Raw genomic sequence first — 21787 nt, 5'->3', positions numbered from 1 at the left:
GTCATTATTTAATAGTACCTTGTAAGTGAAGATATTCTCAAACAAATTCACTTGTTCCCTAAGGCGGGAGTGGGGATCATATTTCCTTGATTCAGGGATAGGTGTTTATTTTCACTGATAGTAGACAAGATTTCTTTTTTCTTTTTTTTTAACATTTGGCATTTACTATTTACAATTCAAATACTGTATTTTTTAAAGACTGCTGTGCAATTCATTTTCAGTCAATCAACAGCAGGTTAAGGACACTGTCATAAATATATTAGATGATCAAATTCAAGGCCTTGTTGCAAAGAGTTGAAGCACCAGTTGACACGGAAAAATTGCACAACATTATTTAAATATCCATTCCACAAGCAGAAACTCTGATAGTATGGATAGTCGGGGAACAATTTTCCATCAATCATTTAAGGGAAAATAAGGCATGCTGTTGGAAAAAAAGAGTTTATTTTACTAGTTTCCAAATCCTCTCAATTCCTTTGGATGCCCATAGAAACAGATGAACACTTGGTTGGCATAAAGAATTTACTCCCATGATTGGCAATGGGAGGGAAGAAGAAAACTCCCCTTCGCCTCTTCTCTTGGCCAGCAACTCTCTTCTACCCCTTTTCACAGTTGCACTTTTTGTTCCTCTCTCTGGCTGATCTTTATTTATGTTTTATTTAGGTCATTTATAAGCAACTGGTCATTTTAAACATGGCACATACAGCTCAGGCAGCATAGAATGCATAATATTTTGAAGACAGGATAAAACGAATTACTCTTTCTACATTAATCATCAGATATTCACTTACTCCAAAATCTTACGCTCAGGTCAGGACATACTAGGCAAAACTCCAACAGCCTCCTACTTTGCTTCCAAGATGCTATGGGACACTATTTCAGTTCCTTGGCAACAAGCTGAAGATTTTTTCTTCCTCTTTTTTTGAAGTAACTCTGCTGCTGGTTTCAGGCAAGACAAAAGATGTTATTGTGCCCTGAGGCACGCTAAGCAACTTTGGAGCATCCTGTCCTATATCACCTCCCAAATGTCCCTTTTGCTTCCCCATCATTGTGGACAAGCTAAATCACACTCATACTGCTAAAGCACAGTGTAACCTCAAGTTCTTTTAGATTACTGCAGCATTTGCCTTGATAATGATAAACATTTTTTTTATTCTTCTTCTTTCATAAAGCTCTTTGGAGCTAAACTCAGCATGGTTGAGAAGCAACGACTTCATACTGAAAATTGAAATTGCAAATAAAAATTGGAACTGCACTTTTGAGACATTCCTCAAATTATTTTCTCATTGGTAGAAGGAAAATGGGAGACATGCTGCATACTAATTGACTGCAATGGAAGGGGAAATAACCACAGTCCACTTAGAGTAATTTCTAAAATTACTCCAAGCATTTTCCTTTATGTCTAATTATTTCCTCTGGGATAAACAAACTGAAATATCTCAATACACCTTCTGTGCAAAAATTCATACAAAAGCAGGGCATTCCATCTGTAGAGATGTTGTTAGCTTAGTATGGTTTTTGTGTATGACAAATATATTAACACAGCTATTTAACAATCTGCCAATAGGGGTAGTCCTCAACTTACAATAGTTCATTTAATGACCCTTCAAAGTTAAATTGGTACTGAATAAAATGATTTATGACCATTTTTCACACTTGCAACCTTTACAGCATCTCCATGCTCATGTGATCAAAATTCAGATGCTTGGCAACTGGTTCATACTTTATGATCATTGGTGCATCCCAGGATAATATGATCACCTTTTGCAACCTTTTGATAAGCAAAATTAATGGGGAAATCTTCACTTAACAACTGTGTTGCTAACTTATCAACTGCAGTGATTCACTTAACAAGTGTGGCAAGACAGATTGTAAAATGGGTCAAAGCTCACTTAACAAATGTCTCACTTAACAACAGAAATGTTGGGCTCAATTGTGGTCGTAGGTTGAGGACTCCCTAAATTGTAGGCAGAGCCAGGGGCCAAAGTCAAAAGAGCCTGAAATCATTGAAACCACTCTAAGTGGTTCAAGTCCAGTCTCCCTTGAGTTCTGTTAACTCTTACCTATGTAGCACCAGTTAAGTGCCCTACTCACCAGTATTTTAGAGTCTGAAATTTGGAATAGATTGGCAGACCTAGGCCTGAGTTGGTACAAGATGGCTTTCCATTTTCCTTCTAAATATTTAATCAAACAAACATGATTGCTTCTATCTGGGGGTATTATGAATTGATTGAGGTAATATACTTCATTATTTATACATCACAATTCATACTGAGAGCAGTGTGAGTGGGACAATGACAGTTAGACCAAATCTGAGACTATGACACATAGTAAAATGTGGAAGCATCAGCTTGCCTATCCCAACGTATGGCTCCCTTTCACTAGTCTAACATTTCATCATCAAAATTTTGAAAGTAGTAGGAATTCAAATAATAAGGGATAATATAGACTTTCATGATTCAGCTAGGATGATTTTTTTAATCTATGCCCGCCAACCCAAGTATATGCATCTATCTCGCTTATCTGGCTAGTACCAACTCTGCAGAATAATGAATTGCCTATGCAAGTTCACCTCTAATTGAAGCAAATATAAAGCAATTCTAGAAGAATTGAGATGTAATTTCAGAAATGCAGATTTTGCTGGCAACACTTGGGGGAAGTAACTTAGTGCTTAGGAAATATCCACACCATCAAAACAATTTTTCCATGGAATTCCTACTACCTATATCTATAGAGATATGAACTGGGTCCCAAAATAATGAATGAAATAAAAATGCTAATAATTCCATACAAGGTGGATCGGGTTTAAAAAATAAGCTGCTGGTTGAATACATAGTAACCATCTCTGATGTTTATTTTTAAACTTGAACTGCTTCAGACGTGAAGATGTCACTTGCCTCTAGAAGTTGTGGGTGCTTCAATACCGGAGATTTTTAGAAAGAAATTGCACAGCGATTTGTCTGAAATGGTGTAGGATTTCCTGCCTGAACAGTGGGTTGGACTGCAAGATCTCCAAGATCCCTTCCAGTTCTGTTATTCTGATTTGTTAGCAACTGATTTTTATGTATTATCGGTAATGTTATTTCTTCCTCATCTATAATTAGGACAGCTGAGAGTGACTTTGCTGACTTCCATGTATATTTTGAAGTCTTCACTTTTGAATCTGTACAAAAGTGAAGTTCAGGCAAATGCCTTTCCAACCTAATTCAGTCCTGGATCCTTTTCAAGCAGGACAATTTTAAAAAGCAACTATATTGCATTATTTTGTTTAGTTAAAATAATGCTTTCAAAAATTAGCTTGTGAGAACAGTTAAGAACCTATTTACTGGGCTTAAGATGTCTTAAAATTGTTTTAAGATTTCTTACTTGGTGAAGGCCTTCCTCCTACAATATAGATGTTGAGATTTTTATCAGAAAAGTTTTTTTTTCTTTTTCTGACCTCTGATAGACACCCTTTCAAACTTTTTTTCTGTTTCTAGCAGAAATTGAGAGATCTGGGTTCGATCACCGTGCTTGAATTAGACAGAGCCTTATACTTTCCCTCCCACCTCTCCTTCCCACCCTCCCTTAAGTTGATGAGATTTATTTCTCATCTTATGGTAACTACTTCATTTGATTATTTTTGCAGAGAGAGAATGAATCGCCAAAGCCAGTGAATTTCATGATAAAGTGGAAATCTGAACCTGGATGATTAAATACAAATAGATCAGCTCTTCTATTTTAATGATACAGAAAATAAAGAAATATAAATGTTAATTTCAATGCACTCCTTCAGGCATCCAATCTAAATACTTTATTATTAGAATTCAAGTGATGTCCCTTCACATTCCCTGTTTGGGATGCTGCCTGAGATTCCTTCCAACCACACAGAGTAGGTTGGTGTTGCTGATTCCAGGATAGCTGATTGCAGATGATCCATGCCCAATCCCCCTACCCCCCCAAACAGCAACAACAACCCAGATGCATTTCAGTTTATATCTCAAACAATTTGGGATTGTTTTAGTCCAGATATGACATCAAATACAGTTCTTTGATAGGCATAACTGTGTAGTGTGAAGTGTATCAACAAGAAATAGGAAGGAAATATGTAAGGATATCCGAGATGAAGCAGGGAAACGCAGTTGAGACAGAAATGCATTGAGAGACTCCTGCAATAAATGATGGGTTCACAAGCCAATCCTTCTTTATTGACAAGTTTAACTCATCTGTTAAAGCAAGTGCACAGTGTCATACCTATATTTGCCATTCTTCTTATAGTTACATATAATTCTGAATATAGCTCAGCCTTCTGGTTGTATATCTAAGTTGTCTGATACACAGGTTGAGAAAGGGATATGGCATGTTACTTAACAAGCTCAGTGTTTGTTTCCTGTTCCCTAGAACTCATTATCAAGTATCATCAGCTAGATAAAAGCAGCTCATAGTTTAAGTAATATAAATACAGTAGTCATAACAGTAGCACTATGTTTTCTATCAAGGTGCAAAAACTGAGCTCCAGAAGCTTTGATACATTCTCCACAGCAATCTGGAAAAATTGCTACTCAGTTTCAATATGAATGTAATGAAAATAAATGAACAGTAGAATAATCAGTTTAGCTTAAATAAATTGACATATTTAAATTATGCTTAATGAAATGTAGCATTTATCCTGGCCTTAGATATATTGTCTAATCTTGCCCATTCTAAAAAGTGTAGCTTTTTCAGAAGCCAGATTGACAGTGTGCCCCTCTGCTTTATAAGTTGCATTTTCAACAATGGAAAGACATCAGTTCCAAAGACCCAAAGTTGCATTTTTATACTTTTGCCATCAAGATGTAGTACAGGAAGCATGGGGAAAATGAGGACAGGCTTACCATAGTAATGATGGGAAAATTAAAATGGCTAATGTTTTCTATATCTTTAAATTAATTTCTATGGTGTGGGAAAAGTTAAGCTTGAACCTTCATGATGTCCTGAATGTGTCCAAATATTTTCTTGGTGGCAATAATTTTTACATTACTTTCTTCTAGGATATTTTTGGAGGTCCTATCCAAGAATGAATGAGATCAAATTCTGATGAGCTTCTTAGATGAGTCAAAATTAACTAAAACACTATTCTTATCATCCCAACTTGATGACTCCCAAATTTCTTTTAGGCCTTCCTAGGTTTGGGGTTTTGTCCTAGATTTTTAGTGAATTTCTATCAGTTCATGTGGTGCATTAAAATGAATGGCTTCTTCCAATCTATTGCACAATGTTCTCCAGTGCATGAAATTTATATAGCAAACTTTATTTTCTTCTTCTTTTCCCCCAAGTATTTTTATAAACCTTTCTTTGTAGCGCTAATATAAAAAGATAGCATAGCATTGGCTGCTAGATTATTTATACGGAAGCATAGATCAATTGGACCTTCTGATATTCCAAAATTACGGCAGTAAAAGATACAACGAAGCAGGGGTGGGTTCCTGCCAGTTCTAACCTCTTCTAAAGAAGAGGTTCCACAAATCTACAGTGCTGTTTAGAACCGGTTCCAGTTCCCTCCCCCCGCTCGTCTGCACATCATCAAGATGAGGAGCAATAGGAGGAATTCTGGGAGTTGAAGTCCACAAGTCTTAAAGCAGTCAAGTTTGAATATCCCTGGGTTTTTTTTTCTAAAGGGCTAGGAGCGCAAGGCTTTTGTAACTTGACAGCTTTAAGACTTGCGTGCTTCAATGCCAGATTTCCTGAGCCAACATGACTGGAGGAGGAATTCTGGGAGTTGAAATCCACAAGTCTTAAAGCTGTCAAGTTTGAACACCCCTGGGTTTTTTTTCTAAAGGACTAGGGGTGCAAGGGTCTTGTAACCTGACAGCTTTAAGACTTGCGTGCTTCAATGCCAGAATTCCTGAGCCAACATTTTGGTTGCTAAGCAACAGTGTTGTTAAATGAGTTTCACCACATTTTAGAAGTTGGCCATGCCCACCCAGTCACATGACTTCCAAGCCACTCCCACTCAGTCACATGGCCAGCAAGCCTCTCCCACTCAGTCACATGGCCGGCAAGCCACTCTCACAAAGCACGCCACACCTACAGAGGAGGTTCTAAAAATTTTGAAATCCACCACTGCAACAAAGTTTCAAATCATATAAAAAACTCTTCATCTTTCTCATTCCCATCACTTTCTTCTGATGTGCTCAGCTGAAAACGACTAAATCCTGATCTTTTATTAATTTCAGCATGATGCAAAGACAATAGAGAGTTCCTATCCTCAGAACCCAAACCTGCTCCCATAAATGAACTGTTTGGTGCCTGGGACGGAAGAAGTTCTTTTTGTAAGTCCTTGGAAAATCTGTTTAGGGGAGAGTTAGCACATTTAAAAGGTGCTACTCTCTTGCCTGTGTCAACGTTAGTTTCTTCCTCCTCCTCTGCTTTGTTCTCGCATAGCCAGAGCTCATGGCTGGAATGTCTCAATTTAGTGCCCAGGTTCATCGGGGAAGGGCTTAAATCTTGCAAAGAAGAATGTGCTATATTATACAAACTTGGGGAAGAATTAAAGCTGCTTTGTGAAGGGATGAAAAGATGTGCAGGATTTTGAACCATCCTCCTTGAGGATTTGTTTTTATTTTTCATGGCTCGAAGTGTCCGGTTTTTCTGCTGAACAGCAGTTCTGGGAGCCATTGAAGGTACACTGGAGCATAAATCACAGCAGTAATGGGGAGATCCTTTCTCATCAGTGCTGTTGCGCCAATTAGAAATTAGAGACTGAGTTCCATTGTGCTTTGAGCCTCTGCTCTGAACCTGTAGGGAAAAAAATAAATTAACTGCATCTTGACAATAGTAATAAAGTCAGATCTACACTTATAGATCTTATAAAACCACGAATCACAAATCAGTAATTAAAGAGTTCTACTAAGGACATAGGTAAAGAAAACACATACTTAGCCTTGAATATCAGTATAAAACTTATTTGAACCTGTCAACATGAGCTTCACATTTTAGTGTGTATTCTGGTTATGCTTCAATAAAAACTAAGGAATAATATATATCTTAAATGTAATAGGAGATGGCATGACAGATACAAATGCACAGCTAAGACGGTCCCACAGCCCAGCAGAAGACTAAAGGATCCTATGAATCTATGTGTTCTGACCCAGGCTTCCTTAAAAAGCAAGAAGTAGTCTTGGTCCCAGCAAAACGCCTTTTATTTATACGACTGTGAATTCATTTCATTCACAGTCAGCAAGGCTTAGCAAACAGTCTTTCAGAGGAATGTTTATAAACAGAAACCTTATCTCATTTGGAGAGTTGCCGAATAACTAGTTTCCAAACACAGTGCAGGCAAAACATTGCAGAGTCTCTTATAGTCACAAATAGAACTTTCCACTCTTGAAACTACCGAATGAACAAATTGTTTCCTGCAAAAGCCCACTCCCCATTCACTCTTCTTTTGTTTCCTATGGGAGGGGCCAATCACCTGCAAGGTGTGGCTTTATTCCTAAATCAACCCTGCTTTCTTAGTTGGTCTTATCTTCTGGCAGCTCTGCGCACACTGGGAACAGGCTCCAGCTGTTCCTCTGCCTCATTGCTATCTATCTGCCAAATATCAGAAAATAAGAGTTGGGGTGGGGGCAGAAAAAGTGGAACAGTAGTGGAAATAATTAAGCACACAAACACTGAAAAGATATCACCTGTACCAAGTGAAAGGGTTGATTGTTACCCTAAAATGTTCTTTTGAACAATTCTATTTTTTAATTGGTCTACTTGTTTATACATGTTTATGATAATTTTTAAAAGGCCTAATTCCAGGCATGAACATTCATTTTACATGTTATTGGATTTGTTGCCAGCCACAAGCCTACTGAAGTCCAGATGGCTTTTTGAAGGATTTTGTTTGTCTTTTAATGACTGCATAGCAAGACAAAATGTTAAAATGTTTGATTCATATATAATTGCAAAGAGCATTAATATTTTGCCTTTGCAAATCAACTTCAACATTTAGAAAGTTTGGCTTTGATTGCTTTCTAAAATCATAACCACATGCAATTTAAACAGAAATACCATCTGTATCTCTAAAAGTTTTCAGAAGAATCACATTAGGTTTTCTGGAAGACATTCTTGCCTCAACACTTAAAAATATGTTTCATCAGTCAATAATCAACCAATGGGACAAAGCGGTGGTTTCTTATGCCAATGAACAAAATGCCTCTACAATCACTCTGCACAGTCATACCAAATATATCTGTGAAATAAATTATCAGCACTACCAGCTATTGCATTCATACTAAGGACAATACAAAAGTTCTATCATCATGTCTTCGGTATCTATTGCAGTGACAAGAAGTACCTGCAGCAGGATCTTATTTCCTTCATAGTCTTCTGTTTGCCATCTAGTATTGCTTATTGGGACACAGGGATTGGGCAAAAGTGGAACCAGCTCTCCAATTTCATACACTTTGAACTGCAATACTGAAGATTCCTTCAGTTCAACACTCATCCCCAAAGGCAGCTGCTTCAAGCAGAGCTGAACCACAAGGCTCCGTGTTGTGTACAGTAGAAAAGCACAGAAGCCACTTTTTTGGACAGATGCTTCTTTCTGCAGGATTGTCTCATAAAGCCTTACTGCATCCTCATAATTATCAAAGCTACAATAGAGAGTCACACGCAGGATTTCCATGCCATAGTGAACTTGTCTCAGGCCCCATATTGGCATATGCTCATCCAGTCCATAGAAGTCCTGATGATCAAGAGCATGGAGGGGTAGCTTTCTGTTGGGACACTCAATGTGGACAGGCTGCCATGGTGGATGTTGGAAGAAGTCATGGACCTGGAAAAACCGTTCTTCTCCAAAGTCCTCATGCAAAAAAAGGAGCACAGAAGTACTAGGAAACCTGGAACTCTTTTGGCGGTATGTCTCATAATACTTAATTGGAGAAGGGCGTTCTGAGACAAGAAAGAGGCGGATGTCCAGGCAGATCCATTCTTGAAGTTGATCAAGAGCTTGTTGCAAGTGCATTGCATGTCCAGTGTTTGCAAGCAGGTGTACAGTCATCCTCATGGAATCTCCTCTCACATCCATTGCACTGTGACCTTCAAATACAAGTAGTAATATAATCAGTGCTTTATTGATTTCAGGATCGTATATGTACAATAGCCATGTTTTAAAAAAATAAAACTCACTCTTCCCAGCTAATTCTCCTTTGAGCACTTCTCTAAGCTTTACAAATATCTGTACACCGCAGAATTCAAATAAAATTTTATCTTAGTTTATTATTTATATATTATATCTGAAGTTCCAGTAATAGAAAGAAGGAATATTCAGTAATATACAGTAAGATCTCCTATCTTTTCAATCAAGCAAGAATTAATATACTATACAATTTCAATGATTTCAAATGCCCTGCATCCTTCTTCAAAGGAGATGTGTGTGTGTGTGTGTGTGTGTGTGTGTGTGTGTGTGTGTATGTATGTATGTATGTATGTATGTATGTATGTATGTATGTATGTATGTATATCCACATCTATATATCTGCCTATATTATATAAATAATCAAGTGAAATCTTGACAGTTTCAGAGAAGTAATCAACTTGCCTGGATCCTGCCATTATATTATGTAAATACAAGGTGATGTTTGCATTTTAAAGTCTCATATCTCCCCCTCCCCACCATCTGTGTGTGCATGCCCACTTTACAAAGGCAGCAACCTTCCTGTGACAACACCCTTCCTGGGCTTGTGCTGATAAACCATTCTTTTTAAAAAAAGAAAGGAAATTGGACAATTGCAGAGAGTCAAAGTGAATACCAAAGATAACAGGAAGAATGTCAGTCAGGAAAGACAAGACGTGAAGGAAACAGACTCTAAATGCCAGTTTGACTAACTGCTGCTCCTTACAATGCCAATTGGCTCTGTTCCAGTTATTCCACGGGCTTGTTTTATCACACTAAAGAATTGAACATTTCTGCCTTCTGAAGAGGTCTGTGACCTAGTTACCAGTTCATGGATTTGGGATCAACCTTGAAAATGCAAAACATTCTGACATGATATTTCAGAGCAATAGCTGCTTTAGAGAAGCTGAAACAAAACTAGCTATGGACGAGGTAGTTCTAGTTCATGGGAAGTGGTAATCAATCATGTGAGCACGTATTTAAATAATACAGAATAACAGAGTTGGAAGGAATATTTAATATTTATGAAAAATTTCAGTCATCTAGGTCATGGTTGTCCCAAAGCTACTTTTTCAAAAGATCTTGGAGGTCTTCTAGTCCAATCCCCTTGTCAAGCAGGAAACTCTATACCATTTTCAATCTCTTCTAATACTGGAGTGTCTTCTTAAACACTCCAGTATTAGAGCACCCATAACTTCTAGAGGCAAGTCATTCCATAGACAAGAACACATTGATAGGAAAAACAGCTTGTCCACAGTTAAGTTTAAATAAAAGTTCAATTTCCATAACAATAATGTTGTGTTAAAGCTGTTTACCTCCTAATATAGTCCTAAACTATAGTTTCCTTGCTAAACCATAGTTTCAGAAATCATAGTTATTTACTTTTCTTAAATAATCAAATACTTTCCTTGCATTATAATCTTAGAATCACTTGGAGGCAAGGCATGACCCAAGGACAGCAAATCTAGTTTCATTTTAAAGGGCCATGTTTGCTTTTTAAAATGAAAATTTCCTGGATATTACAGCAAGCATGAATGGAGATTTAAAGCAAATAATATATGCACATGATCTAGAGCAGTATTTTAGTTGAATAATCTACAATTGATCCTTACCCAAGATGGGATATTTCTAAAGGACTTTTTAAATATACCACCCAATTCTAGAGCCAATAGGTTTTAATAATCACCAAGATATCTCAGTGGTAAATAAAACTAGTGGTTTAAGTATCTGTTAAACCAACAGTGGACAAACGTTTTGAGTAATCCATAGATGTGCTATGTTATGATTGCTGGAGCTTAAGCAAACAATGAACAAGTTTTGTTTTTGTCTTTCTCCATCTCTTCTCCACTAGGCTATGGGGTAAATTGATCTTGTCAGAGATAGAAACTGTTTCCTTCTAGAGGACTTTAAAAATTTAGCTAAGGACAATACTCTGTGTTAAATTAATGAATTAAAATTAATAATATATATATAAATTTGGGGATCTCTCAAAAATTCTGCATGTCCTGAACTAATTTCACAGTGGCTCTTCTCTCAAAAGATTATGTTCCCCACTTGTAAAGTAAATAGAGTAAAGGAGATGGACTTCAATATCCCTCTTTTCAAAATTAAAATTGTAATTTTATACTGTATGTTGTGTTTTGTTTTACTAAAACAAGAATCATCAGTGGAATAGATCCAAAATTTTTAGAAGCAAGTAAATTATATTACTGTAGCAAATCCCCTTTCTAAATTGTAAAGGACATATAAAGAATTGTTTTGCTCATAATTTTGCTCTAATAATATACATTTTACCATGTATTTTCCACACTAGTCTAAAGAGCTTTAAAATCAAAAGATGTGGGCTGGGAAAAACCATGCTACATAACAATTATTCTATTACCCTTAATTATCACCTGCTCTGAACAACTTTCTCATGTGGGTGTATGCTAATGCTCTAGCTAACTGAAAACTCTAATTTGTCCATGAATGAATATTGCATAGTGTTTCATTTATTTTACTAGCAATTAATCAGGTGGGTTCATTAATGTTATGTCAAAATTTAATACTTCTAGTGTCTTCATGCTTCATATAAGTTGCCCAATCTCTCTCCCCCCCCCCAATTTTGCTAGCAATAGCAATAGCAATAGCAGTAGACTTATATACCACTTCATAGGCCTTTCAGGCCTCTCTAAGCGGTTTACAGAGAGTCAGCATATTGCCCCCAACAATCTGGGTCCTCATTTTACCCACCTCGGAAGGATGGAAGGCTGAGTCAACCCTGAGCCGGTGAGATTTGAACCGCTGACCTGCTGATCTAGCAGTAGCCTGCAGTGCTGCATTTAACCACTGCGCCACCTTGGCTCTGCTAGGAATGATGAAAATACTAGTCTACTTTTTTTAAAGAGAAGAATACACCAGGTGGGTAGAAGCTGATTGGACTTTCAGTGAAGTATATTTTTTCACTTGCCACAATTTCTATTGCCAGGGAGTTCTTAAAAGCTTTAAATATCCTTTGTGTGTTTTTCACCATTCAATTAGAGGAAAGTATATACATAAAACAATATAAATTACTTTAATTTCTTACATTACATACACCTGTTATTTTTGCCATCAAATTTCTTAGCTAGTTGCTTCAAAAAAATCTTGTTTAAAGAACTGCGGTACTTGCATACTAACAGATAATACTCTAAGAAGTGAAATACAAGACATGCAAAGGAATACCTTATTTTATAAATCAGATTTTAAAATACTTTAAAAAGAAATATTGTACATTTTGAGCAGTACTGTTTAAGTTCAGTCTTTTGTTCAACCTCTTATTTATGCAGAAAAACTGAAACAGTTGGAATGTTTTCTTCTCTTTTACTCATCGTGCAATCACATGCTGCAATCTAGTAGTTTATGCAAAATAGCTTAATTGGATATTTTGAAAACTTGAATTCCAAAGTAGAACTAAATGATTCATTAACATTTATCTTAATTGGACATCTTCAGCAGTCAATAAGAAAGTCAATAAGAATATCAATCTAAGAGATGTGCACATCATCCACTAAAATATGATGAGCAGTCAGAGAATTCTTAAAATCACAGCTGTACCAACATTCAGCTTTTGTATTCTAAAGTCAATCAGGAAACTGAAAAAAAAATCAGGACTAGATTTCCCAAAGACTTTTTTTTAAAAGGCATAATCTCTATAGTTTTGTTTTCAAAGTGTTCTTTGTGCCACACAACTGTGCCTTTAAATTCAACATCCTACTCAGTTCAGAAATACAAATTCAGAGCAAGAAATAGCTGATAACTAAAATGCAAATTATCTACAACATATAGTAATGAAAATCAATGAGCATAGTAAAGAATGAGACTACAATTATATATCAAGATTAAATAATAACAGGTATTAAAAGTAGTCTCAGAATTGATAATGAAGATATTAAACTGGGAGATAACTTCTATGATTAACTGTAAATGAACTAGTAGTTAAAAACTACTTTCGATAACAGATTTCTAAAGTAGTAATGAAGGCCTTGGAAAAATATTCAATATTCAAAATCCAAAATTCTCTATACCTAGAAACATGAGACTTGTCCAGATTATGGTTTTTCTTGTAAGACTATACATCAGTGGTGGGTTGCAATCTATCTCAACACAGCACCAACATGTACAGGAACTTCGATTCCTGTTACAAAAGTCAGGTGTTACAGCACCTGAGGCAGATATAAGGAAGCTGGTTGGGGAGATAGGAAAACATTGTCCCTGGTATCCGGAGAGTGGGATGCTCCATTTACGGGATTGGACAAAGATAGGGCATACTTTACATCTTGAACCCCGGGCTCCAATACAGATATTACATCTATGGTTTCAATGCCATCAAGCAGTGGAAAAATTTGGCTCTGATGCTTTGGCAGGATAATTGACCACAAAATCTACACCTGATTACAATCAAATAAAAATTATTCCCACGAAATCATCTTCAATTGGACCTTCAGCTCCTCATGAAGAGGCTAATTCTTCTGCTTCTCCACGGCCATTGTAAACTCCCATGAGGCAAATTCTAGAGGAACAATTAGCAAAAGTGTGGGGGGGAGAATATAGAATAAATTGCTGAATTGTTGTCTGTTTGTCCAGTACACGCTACGGGACAAGTAGATCAGAATAGAGCTTAGATAGTAGAATATTGTCCTCTTGTCATATGCAGTTTTAACGGAACTTAGAAAAGGTATTAGAGATATAGTATGGGTTTGGGTAGTACCTATATGCAGGGAATGCGGGGAGCCATTATGACAAATCATATTTTGGTACCTGAAGATTGGAAAACAACCTTTCACATGTTGCTTACTCCAGCGCAATATGTGGTTTGGACAATGAATTTAAACACCAATGTGCTGTGCATGCTCTTCACTCAAAGGGAGGGGTCTTCATTCCTGATCAATTGTACGGATCTGAGCCCTTTGCTCCAGTTGATGCTCAGATTGGTTTATCAGCTGCCACTTTACAGGTTTCTTCTGAATGCGCCTACCAAACATTTGGAAAAGTGCCTGTTTCTGGCAAGCCTCATCAAGCCTTCTCTAATATCAAGCAGAAGGCTACTTCTGCCTGATATTAGAGAAGGATGGTTTTTTACATGTGGTCAAGAAACTTTTAATTATATTCCTGCTAATATTAGTGAAGCACAGTGTTGTCTCAGCTGGTTGATTCCTGTTTTGCTTTCCAAACAGCAAATTCACTCATACCGTTCTTGACGTGGAGTGATGCTACGTAGCACTTGTGACTCTAAGACAGCTTTACTTAATAAAGCGGAATACGTAGCATTGGCTATATCTATAGTGGGTGTGCCAGCGATTGCTGCTCACGCTCATTTTAACATTAACACTGTTGCGTGTAATTTGGCAAAAACAATTTATGCTACTTCTTCAGCTATTTCAGCAATCAACCACGAGTTGCAAGCTTTGCAAAAGGCTATTTTACAAAACCACGCTGCTATTAATTATTTGCTTCTGTGGCAGCATTTGGGTTGTGAAAGTTTCGAAGGGATGTGTTGTTTTAACCTTTCAGATAAATCATGAACCATCCAGCACCGGCTCAATATTTTACACAATTTAGCCTCTGATTTGAAAATTGATACTTTAGGATTTTGGTGGGAAAGCCTTTGGGCTTGGTTGCCCACAGGCTTATTGGGAAATGTCCTACATTATTGAGCCATTATTTGTGCTATTTTGATTGGTGGGGGCTGTTTTGTTCAGTGTCTTCCTTCCTTTTGCAATATATGCATCACAGCTTTTCACCCTAAACCCCCTCCCACACTGCCTCAGGGTCAGGTATATGCCCTGCATAAGCAACACAAGGATGTTCCTCTCCTGATTATGACCCCTCTTACGATACCTTGTCTAACACAATAGAAAAGAGTGAGATGTAGAGATAGAGGTCATATAAAGGTTACGTAGAGGCTGTGTTCAGCAAACTGCCGCGCCTCAGTAACTGTTTACCTCAAATGTCTATGAGCGCACCTAATTAGCACCTCCAGGCAGCACCAGGAACCATCAAGATATGCGAGACTCTACCTTGGCTGGGATGGTTTTAAAAATTGACAAGAATACACCAATAATGATGCTGTTGCTATATACTCTTTGCTGCTTGTTAAATACCGCAGTGCCGAGGAGCCTTGGTGGGCCTCAGATAGCCGGGCCACCTGGCCCAGTGAGGAAAGCCATCCCACATGGGAGCAGAGCAAGGCTGGAAGAGAGCCGCTTCTCCCCTGTGGCGAAGCGCATGTTCGTGGAGAGCCCTGTGCTAAATCATTCATAGACGACCTGATTGTTAAAACTGTATAAAAAGCAATAAAGTCTGCGAAGGCAGAGAGACATTTTGGGTACCCTGTTATGACTGGTTTCTGAATCAATCACTGGAAAAATCTAGAATATAATCCATCCCCTTGCTCAAGCAGGAGACCTCATACCATTTCATACAGGTATGAAAAATCTTATTAAAAATCGTTTAAACGCGAGATGCCTGTCGGACACAGCGACGTGGGTGTTGCTTCTCGCCGCTGCCGCGCTCTGCCGCCTCGCCCCCCCGTCTCCTCCGTCCCCGCTGACATTCTTGGGAGCAGGTCGGGTGGCTGGCTGGCTGGGAGGAGAAGTGCGGTTTGTCTTTGTGCCGGCTGGCCGGCCAGGCAGGGAGCAGGTCGGGTGGGGGTGGGTGGCTGGCTGGCTGGGAGGAGAAGAGCGGTGAGTCTTTGTGCCGGCCAGTCGGCCGGCCAAGCAGGGAGCAGGTCGGGTGCGGGTGAGTGGCTGGCTGGCTGGGGAGGGACTTACCGCTCTTCTCCCAGCCAGCCAGCCACTCACCCCCACCCGACCTGCTCCCTGCTTGGCCGGCTGGCTGGCCGGCACAAAGACTCACCGCTCTTCTCCTCCCAGCCAGCCAGCCACCCACCCCCACCTGACAAGGGCTCACCGCTCTTCTCCTCCTCCTCCTCCTCGTCCTCCTCGCTCGGTGCTGGGCTGGCTGCTGAAGAAATGGCGGCTAGTGGTCAAAGAAAAACCTCTCCAGAATCACCCTTGCACTTGCGCAGTCGCTCAAGTGCAAGACATGATTCGCTGCTCCCAGATCAGGAGGCGGGAGAATCAGTGCCTCTTTTGCATATTAAATCTTTTGCTTTTTAACTCTGCCTTAACTTTTAAAAGGCGAAAAATTCCTGAAGCAAAAGAGGCTCCGAGTTCTCTCGCCTCCTCCTAGTTAACACTGAGAGCAGACACCAAGCCACTGTAACTTGAAATCTGGTAGCAACTATCCTGGCTTTAATTCATTAAAAAAAAAAATTTAAAACTCTTTCCTTTCTCTCAGGAGACTGGGGAGGCTCCGCCTCCCTTGCCTCTAGTGACTGCACGTCCCTGCTATGATCCAAAACTGAGCAAGCAAGAATAGGTATTGATCTGTCTTTATATGATTTCCCTTTAGATCTTTAAACAGTCATTTCCCCCCTCAAAGTTAAAACAGTTACCACCATCTCTCCACATAATATTTAGCCCCAAGATCAACTTCATTGTGTTTCTCTGCATTTTCTTTAAATATAATACCCAGATTGGAGTTTGTATGATCAATGCAAAATAGAGAACTTATTAATAGAGCAGTACAAAATTGCAATCCATCCATATTGTTTTAAATTTTTATTTATATTTTCCCACCCAAGTTTGCATCATCTGGAGATCTAATAAGCATTCACTCATCTAAGTCATTAATAAAAATATTCAAGAGTAAAGGACTCAAATTTGTGACAAAGATCAAATTGTTATTCCCAGTATGATAAGGAGATATTAATGCTCTTCAATTATCATTAGAGTTTGTCATAGTCAACCAAATGTTTAAACTGTCTTTAGCATATTTATTCACCTATCAAACCCTTCCCAATGACCTGGGAGAGGCACATATTGTTGTCTGTTGGTGTTAAAGGTATTGTCGTATATTGTAAGCTTTTCCAAGTAAAGCTACCTTTTGCTGTTGGATGATGATGATTTTGTCAATGCCAGTGGGTAAAAATGGTGTTCCAGATGTTTTGGGTTTGCACCCAAGATAATTTTCATTATTGGTAGTATTTTGCTTTCTCTTGCCAGTCATTCTAATTCTATTTGCAAATCTTCGTATTTTAAGATTTTCTCCATTTTTCTTTCTTTTCTATTCTGCTGTCTCTAGGTACTTCCATGTAAACTGTAGCTTTATTAGCTAAGCAGATAATCATAATGAATCTCAAATTGAACACTGTAGGCACAATATCCAAATTCAGTGGGATCAGAAACATTTCTAATAAACCACAATGGAGGAGCTTCGGTCAGGAGACAACACCTGACAACAAAGAAACAATGCAGTTCTGGGTGCAACTATGGGACAATCCAAAGAGATACAACAAGAATGCAGCTTGGATAAAGGAGGATAAAATAAAAAAGGTGAAATGAAATAACATGTAATAATTCAATAACTAAAATGGTAGAGAAAAAGACAAAGATCAAGAATTGATCAACATCATGTGGAGATGAACTACATGATTTTTTTGGTTGAAACATCTGACTTGTCTAATCCATTTGTGGCCAAGCAGTTTAACAACATACTACAGAGGTGAAATTGAAGATTAGTTAACATCTGGTAGAATCTATATGATAGTGAAAGATCCAGCAAAAGGAGTAACAGAGGCAATTACAGACCAATTATCCACTTACCAACAACTTTCAAGTTACTAACTAGTATGTAGCTGATAAAGTTCAATAGCATCTAGCCGAAAACAAGCCCTTTCCACCTGAACAGAAAGAAAATTGCCCACACAGCAGTGGAACAAATGATCAACTCCTAACTGACAAAATGATTTTGGAAAACTGTAAGAGAAGGAAGACCAACTTGAATGTAATGTAGTGTAGCTTGGATTGATTACAAGAAACCATTCAACTCCCTGACATGTCTGGACAATCAAATGCCTAGAAATAAGAGTCAGTAGAAACCTGACATTTACCATATTTTTCAGAATATAAGATGTACCACCTCCCCCCCAAAAAGTGGGTGCAAATGTCTGTGTCTCTTATATAGCAAATATAGGGGAGAGGGGGGTTTGTGCAATGCCAATCAGCTCTTCTAGAATGGGCCACGGCTGCAAACAGGCCCCAGCAGCAGCAAACAGGTGCTCGTTCATATAATCATTTCTAATAAATTGTGAACATGGAAACAAAACAAACCAGAGTTAAATGCATGACATTTCTCAAATATGTTAGATAAAGTACAGGTAATCCTTAATTTACAACCACAATTAAGTCCAAAATTTCTGTTGCTAAGCAAGGTAGTTATTGAGTGAATTGCACCCCATTTTATAACCTTTTTTCACAGTTAAACAAATTACTCATTAAGTGAATTATGCAGTTGTTAAGTGAATCTGGCTTTCCCCATTGACTTGGCTTGTCAGAAGCCAGCTGAGAAGGTTACAAATGCTGATAACATGATTCCAGGACAGTGCAACGGTCATAAATACATGCCAGTTGCCAAGTGCCTGAATTAGATCACATGATCAAGGAGATGCTGCAACAGCCATAACTGTGAAAACACATCATAAATTGCTTTTTTTTCAGTACCATTATAATTTCAGAGTCAACGTTGTAAATTGAGGACCACTTGTAAGTGTAAACATAATATCCCCTTCATGGTTTTTTTTCCAGCAAAAAAGCTGGCTAGCAATTATAACAGATTCCTTGCATTTTCATGTTTCTCCTTCTGTGTTCCTTTTAAAATGACAAGCAGTCCAGACTTGTAAGGAGTCAAATGGCCTCTAAACTGTCAAATTATTACTGAAATTATCTCAAATGCAAACCATGATCGGTTTTCCGTCCAGCAAATTGATTTCCACGTCTATAAATTGGAAAAGAGGAAAAAAGGGGAATGTGTATAAACTGATGAAAAGAAAACTGCTATAAGTAGTAGGTGGTTTCTCCAGGAGAGGATGATGGTTTAGAGGATCCGCTCATACAATATTGCTTTACAACTAGAAAGACAGATTACTGCTTTCCATCTTCATTTAAAACTTACCATTACTTTATGTTACCCTCCCTCAGCCTGGGATTCTATAAGAACGTTGGACTACAACTCCTATCACACCTATCAAAATAGCTGTCGGATGCGGCTGACTGGGAATTATGGGATTTGGTAATCCAAGGCGTCGGGAAGGCCCATTTCTGAAGAAAGCCGATTTACACGTCTTTCTCAATTGAAAAGTTATTGAAAGTTATTGGGCGGAGCGGAAGATGAACGGCGATGCAGAAAGGACACGAACAACAAGCCTGGGCAAAACTTGGCAAAACAAAGGAAGAAGTGAGCGGCTGCCAGGCTAACGCCAGTGGCGGACACCTCGGTTTGAAGTTGAACAGGCATATGAACTCCATGAAATGATAGGCCCTCTCAATTATAAAATGCCTAAATAAAATGATTTCTGCAATTGATGATCCCTAACCCTAACCCTAACCTCGTCTCTTCGGTCCTGCTCCGGCCGGTTCTGCCCAGCTGCAAATGAAGGAAGGGCAGCGTTACACGCCGGACGGCCACGGGGAGAATTAAATTTCCCCCCCCCAAAAAAAAAACAAAAAAACACGGCGCTGCTGGTGCTGCCTAGACTACCAAACAACAAGGCGCCTTCGCGAAGAGCGTCCTACCTTCGCCAGCAGCCCCTCGCCCACTCCCCGCAGCCTCTACGGGAAAAGCATCTCGGGGCATCTTTTGAGACTCGTTCGACGCCTCAGGCAACAAGTGAAGGGAGACGCTGCCTTCGCGTGCCCATCCGCTCTGCGGGCCCGCCTCTTCTGCGCGTCACGCAGGGGTGGCTTTTTTTCTCCCCCGCGAGGTCAGCGGCTGCTTGTCAAGGTAATAATGTCTGAGAGAGGCAAGGGGAAGGCTGGGCGCTGGACACGGAAGACGTCGGGACAGACCCGGAGGCCTTGGCGTCTCTAGGGGGAAGTTGGGGAAAGGGCTGTTGCTGGGCGCTTGGCGTGCCACGCGAAGCCAGGCGTTTCGATTGGTGGTTTTAGCAGGTTGAAAGTAGCCAGCCGATTGTGTTTATCCCCCGGTTAAGCATGTTGTGGTGGAACACAGCCCTCTGCGTTATGGCTTGTGAAACCACTTCTGATGAGCCAGTCCCAAACAAGTAGGCTTTGATTTAAAAAAAAATAGCTTTTTCTGTTTCCTTTTCTCTGATCTGACTTTCAGTTTAAACTGAAATACTAAGTGGGAAAATGAATCGGTTTGAACAGGCGTATGAACTCTATGAAACATAGGCCCGCTCAATTATAAAATGTCTAAATAAAATGATTTCTGCAATTACTAAAGGGTAACTCAGCTGAGGGGAAAAGTGAAAACCAAAGATAGTGTGAGTAAAGTCATGCCTGCCATCGGAGGAACTCTTAAAGATGAAAGGTTCTGACTGCAACACTTTTGCCTGTCTCACTGCAGGAGGCAGAGACACTGAGGTTAGCATAGCACAGCATAGCAAAACAGAAGATGGAAGCCCTCTGATGAGTAGGGTCCAAATCAGACCTGTACAACCTGAAGCCCCCAAGCAGCCTTGAGCTGTCCTCCCTCGTTTTGTAAAATGTCAATAAATACACTGCTGCTGCTATGTTTGTAGCCCTCCCCTTGCCACCCATCGGACAGTTGATACCCAGATATTCCTTTCAGTCCACAATGGTTTTTAATTTCTCAGTGTGGCTTTTTCCACTCTACAAGTTGAATAGCATAATTTAAACTTTCCAAACTTTGAATTTAGCTTTGAATGATATGCAAGTAGTCTAATGGATAAACCACCACATTGACCTCATATTATGCATCCTGCTTTAGAAAAATCCATTTGAAGACTAAACTTTCTCATTTGTAAGAGCTTCATTATAATTGTCATATATAATGCAGAGTCCTTCTCACATTTGATTGTTCACTTAGGTTTTTATCCGTATAATTTCTACCGTGTTTGAAATATATATCATGAAAGTTCTGTTTTTACAGTAGTAGGTATTTCAGATATGGCAACCAGCTGATTATCAAAGCCTTGAATAATGACCATGCACATGTAGATTTCTCCAAAAAGAATTAAGTCTCTGCTTTCAATAGTTTATATTAAGATATAAAACTATTTAAACTTAATGCACATTTAATGTAGCATGACTCTACTTTATCGTACTGTTGGATTATGTGGAAATTAACAGGCCAAAGACTCCTAAAGGTTTGGAATGCTAGAGATACAAGCCATCATATGAAAAGTAACAGCTTTATATCTTGTTTCTAAATTTCTGGATTTATTTAGCTGGCCCTCACGTCATCCATAAGTTAATCAAACTGGCTAGATTCATATTACATATAAAGCTAAAATGTGGCTAGCTGTGGGAGACAGGATATTGGGTAAACTAAGTTAGTGGTTTCAATCTTTCATATTCTACAATCTATTTACTACTTATTTTATCCTGCCTTTATTATGAATCTACATTCAACCAGAATAAACAAAACAAAAGCAATAAACTTTTTCTGCACATGCATATTCTCACATTATTTTTATTATCAGTTATAGGCAGCTTTATGAATAATACAATATGTCCTTTTATTATTACAGCTTAAAATGAAAGCTAATTAGGACTGAAGTACTAATCGTTATTGGATCAATTTACATTTAAATGTAAATAA

The 21787-nt window shown here is 38.6% G+C and overlaps 1 protein-coding gene across 1 annotated transcript; it reads right to left on the bottom strand.

The window, feature by feature from the left end:
* Positions 1 to 4116: 4116 nt before the first annotated feature.
* Positions 4117 to 19964, bottom strand: FAM124B (family with sequence similarity 124 member B). The gene is made up of 3 exons (XM_014068184.2): positions 19777 to 19964; positions 8303 to 9045; positions 4117 to 6756 (listed from the first exon to the last, which is right to left on the bottom strand). Exons 1-3 carry the CDS (start codon positions 19835 to 19837, stop codon positions 6100 to 6102), a joined length of 1461 nt encoding a protein of 486 aa, XP_013923659.2. The 5' UTR covers positions 19838 to 19964; the 3' UTR covers positions 4117 to 6099.
* Positions 19965 to 21787: the final 1823 nt, after the last annotated feature.

This window comes from Thamnophis sirtalis, unplaced genomic scaffold (genome assembly GCF_051295495.1).
Source record: "Thamnophis sirtalis isolate CommonGarterSnake01/CBP01778 unplaced genomic scaffold, rThaSir2_p1.2 scaffold_11, whole genome shotgun sequence".
NCBI lineage: Eukaryota > Metazoa > Chordata > Lepidosauria > Squamata > Natricidae > Thamnophis > Thamnophis sirtalis.
The sequence above is the reverse complement of the archived record's forward strand: the minus strand, read 5'-3'. Positions and strand labels throughout refer to the sequence as shown.